This window comes from Rhagoletis pomonella, unplaced genomic scaffold (genome assembly GCF_013731165.1).
Source record: "Rhagoletis pomonella isolate Grant_MI unplaced genomic scaffold, Rhpom_1.0 Rhpom_scaffold_00002, whole genome shotgun sequence".
In the NCBI taxonomy this organism is placed as follows: Eukaryota; Metazoa; Arthropoda; class Insecta; order Diptera; family Tephritidae; genus Rhagoletis; species Rhagoletis pomonella.
The window spans coordinates 23,661,600-23,665,236 of NW_023458556.1; the positions used below are offsets into that span (position 1 = coordinate 23,661,600).

Below are 3,637 nucleotides of genomic sequence, written 5' to 3' on the forward strand. Positions count from 1 at the left end.
TTTTTTTTTTTGTTATTTAATTTTGGTTTTTTTTTCTCTTTAACAAAACCCGTGGAAATCCAAGTTACCACCTTTGTGCTTTTTTCCTTTCGAGCTTTTTTAAAAATTCTACAAAACCAACCGTAATTTTTGCAATTTTAAGCTTGTACTTTATTTTGCTAGAATTCAATGGGCTACAAAACTGCATACTCAGAATCTAATAAAAAATTGAAATTTTTAGGAAAATTCGTTAAATTTTTTTTGTTTAATTGCATAAATTTTTAAGGCAGTGTCACTCGATTGGTACATTTGTACAGATTTGTGCATTTTTATATTGGGCTATTGGTACAAAATCAAATAATGGGGACATTTTTTTTTTTTTTGTGGTCAAAACCTTGGTACAATACAGCAATCTTGTATTGAAAAATTTCAACAAATTATTTTTCGTGATTGGGATAAAGAAAAATATTTGGGTGAATACCACAATTGGGATACGATTTGCACCAAATTTCGGCAAATTCCTAATCGTGTGACACTGCCTTTAAACTCGTATTTATACGGATGTTGGTAAATAATGAACTATAAAAAACTAACCAAAATTAAATAATAACAAAATTTGGTGCGGCTATAATTTTTTCGACTACTGTACATAAGTTGACTATGATTACTCGGCCGTGATTTCACAGTAGCACAACCCCACTAATATTTGACTTACAAATAAAATACGGGCAGGAATTTCAAAATTGCAACCCTGTTTGTGTGAAATATTTCATTTTTATCAGTATTTTTCCTCCAATTAATCTTTGTTGAAATAAATAATAAATAATGGTGGATCCAAAATGGCGACCAACTCTAAAAATAAAAAAATATTGGATTTGTTTGAAACTCTTAACCGCCATTTTAATGAGCAACCCCACAAATCCACTGGAAACGAGTTTCAACCCTTGACAATGTTTAAAACGTTCAGTATCAACGTTTTAATTTTAGTTTTTTTTTTTAATTTGATCGCTATTTTGGATCCGCCATTATGAATTTTGAAAAACTGACTTCAGATTCCTAATTAGCAACCCCAGAAACCCCCTGGTTCAGTATCAACGTTTTAATTATACTAGTCTCTTTTCGAGAGCATATTTTCGGGCACTAGGCCCATTCTAACTTCCCAATGCAGGTATGTAATTAAGGGAATGTTCGCCAATAATACCAGAGTAATTATATGTAAAAGTCACATTTTTAGCTGCATTTTAACATGTCAAGAAAATAAAAAAATTGAGAACATCAGCGTTTTTATAAAAAAAACCGACCAGCGCGACCTCTAAGAAAACTTTTTTTTCCAAATAAAAAAAAAACACGTTTCTCTTTTTTAACACAAATAACAATAATTTGAGGCAGCGTTTATGAATTTAAAAAAAAAAATTTTTTTTTTTGAACCACTCTAATATGTACCCTTGTATGTATGTATGTATTAAGACATGCAACTGATTATGCGCTTTTAAAAATTCCAGAATTCACAACTTAAACGTAAAAGCTTTTAAGCAATTTATTCTAAATAAAAACTAGAGTTCTTAATTTAATTATATATTATATTAATTTGATAAATGTCATATTCATACAAACAGGTGCAAAATGGCGTGCTCATCGCAAACTGATTGCGCCAACATTCCATTTGAATGTGTTGAAGAGTTTCATTGATCTATTCAACGAGAATTCTCTTCATGTGGTGCATAAATTGCGCGCCGAGGGTGGAAAAACGTTTGATTGTCACGACTACATGAGCGAGGCGACAGTGGAGATCTTACTCGGTAAGTATTGCATTACAAATGCGCATACATATATATATATATATATATGTATATATGGATCATATTTACATACATAAGTACATATTTACAGTCTTAGCTTTCGTGTTAGCTTAAAATTAAAAAGTGTTTGTCATAATTTTTAATATTTATCAGCGTACGTATGCAGTACACTAGACGGTTTTAATAAGTCCATATACTCAGTTAGTTACACTCGCTACAGTATATGTATATATGTATGTATGTATACATGTGCATTTTTATTTAGTATAATAAATGACTGGACTCATTCATAAGTGGTGGGCTGCGTTAAAAATAGCTCAAAATTTCATAAGAAAGCCTTTCAAATGATGTTTATTGAAAGACATGGATGCAGGTGAATGGGCTGACTGACTGTCGGCTTAGCTAACAATACCTATGTAAATAATTCTCATGGAAATTTTACATCGACGTTGATAAACAAATTTGCTTAGAGAATGTATTTAAGAAAAGTAATTTTTGCATTTTATTGGGGCAATATTGTATGGATATTAATTTATTACAAGTGTATACTGATGAATGAACGAGTATTGTTGGAAATTATAAAAATAAAATAGCTTGAGTGGAATGATGGACATCGCTCTGATGTTTGTGTAAATACTTTTGAGTTTTTAAATAAAAACGCATTACAAATATATTCTCAATTATTTTGAAAAGGATACGAATTCTCACGAGTTGGAAACATTGAAAGCTTTGCTATAAAGGGAACCGAATATGTATGACCTGTGCGATTAAAAAGAAAAAAATACACTGTCGGATAAAAATATTGGAACAGAGAATTTTTATGTATGCAAAAATTTTTATTTTACCTTTTCCGCTAATTTTTTTATTTTTTTGATATAGTTTATACTATAACAAAAAACATAAAAATTAAATTTCTAGACTTCGTTCGAAACATGGGGAAATTCAATAAATTTTTATAAAAATTTGCAACTTTCCAATGAAGTTTTTTAGAAAAATTTTGAAAATGCAGTTTCAGTGTCACACAATTTCTTCCATACAAACCTGAAAAAAAATCGCAAAAATCGAATAAGAAAGTTGCAAATTTGTATGAAATTTAATTGTGTTTTCCTGAGTTTTCCGCAAAGTTCAGAAATTTTATTTTTATGTGTTTTGTTACTAAGTAGAGGATGTTTGTATAAAAAGGGCCTATGAATTTCTCCAGCTTTTCGTATCAACGATAAGACCTTACTTTCAATATTAGGAAGCCTAACTCGCCATAATTGGCACAAAGTATGTGAAGGCTCCAACCTTCAAATATACAGCATAGGTAATATCAATAGCACCCCCATTTCAAAGTGATATTGCTTGTCACTTATGTTTAATTATTTATTTTTAAGAATTTTCAATTCAAATACAGGTCATTCTAATCTTCGCCCAAATTTCGAACTTTTTTCTCGGAAGTGTTCGATTTTTTTTTTGTTTTTTTGTAGTATACAGTTTTATATCCCATTCAATTTTAGTCCGATAATGTGCAAGTTTCAAGTGGCTAAAAATTACCATTGATTTTTTAGATTATTTTTTGTCTCGTTTGCTTTCATATAACCAATACAAAAATTCTAAAAAATTAAGTGTAATTTTAAGCGAATTGAAACTTGCATATTAAAATTGAATGGGCTATAAAACTGTGTATCTACTAAAAAAAATTCTAACACTTCTGAGAAAAAAGTTTGAAATTTAAGCGAAAATTCGTTGGATTTTTTTGTCGTTTTCTACAAAGTTTTAAACCTCAGAAGGTATTTTATCGATCCCGAGCGCTTTGTTGCACTACCAGTGTCGCCACTCACAAGCGTTGAGAAGTGTTTCCTTTATGTCTCAAGTTC

At 30.0% G+C, this 3,637-nt stretch overlaps 1 protein-coding gene across 1 annotated transcript in view; it reads left to right on the forward strand.

Annotated features, from left to right (window-relative positions):
• LOC118733315 (cytochrome P450 4g15) overlaps positions 1 to 3,637 on the forward strand; it is a gene marked incomplete at its 5' end in the record, with an annotated part of 22,357 nt that overhangs the window by 6,031 nt on the left and 12,689 nt on the right. Inside the window, 1 exon segment of the mRNA XM_036462670.1 lies at positions 1,596 to 1,778. Coding sequence (XP_036318563.1) covers positions 1,596 to 1,778 — 183 coding nt within the window.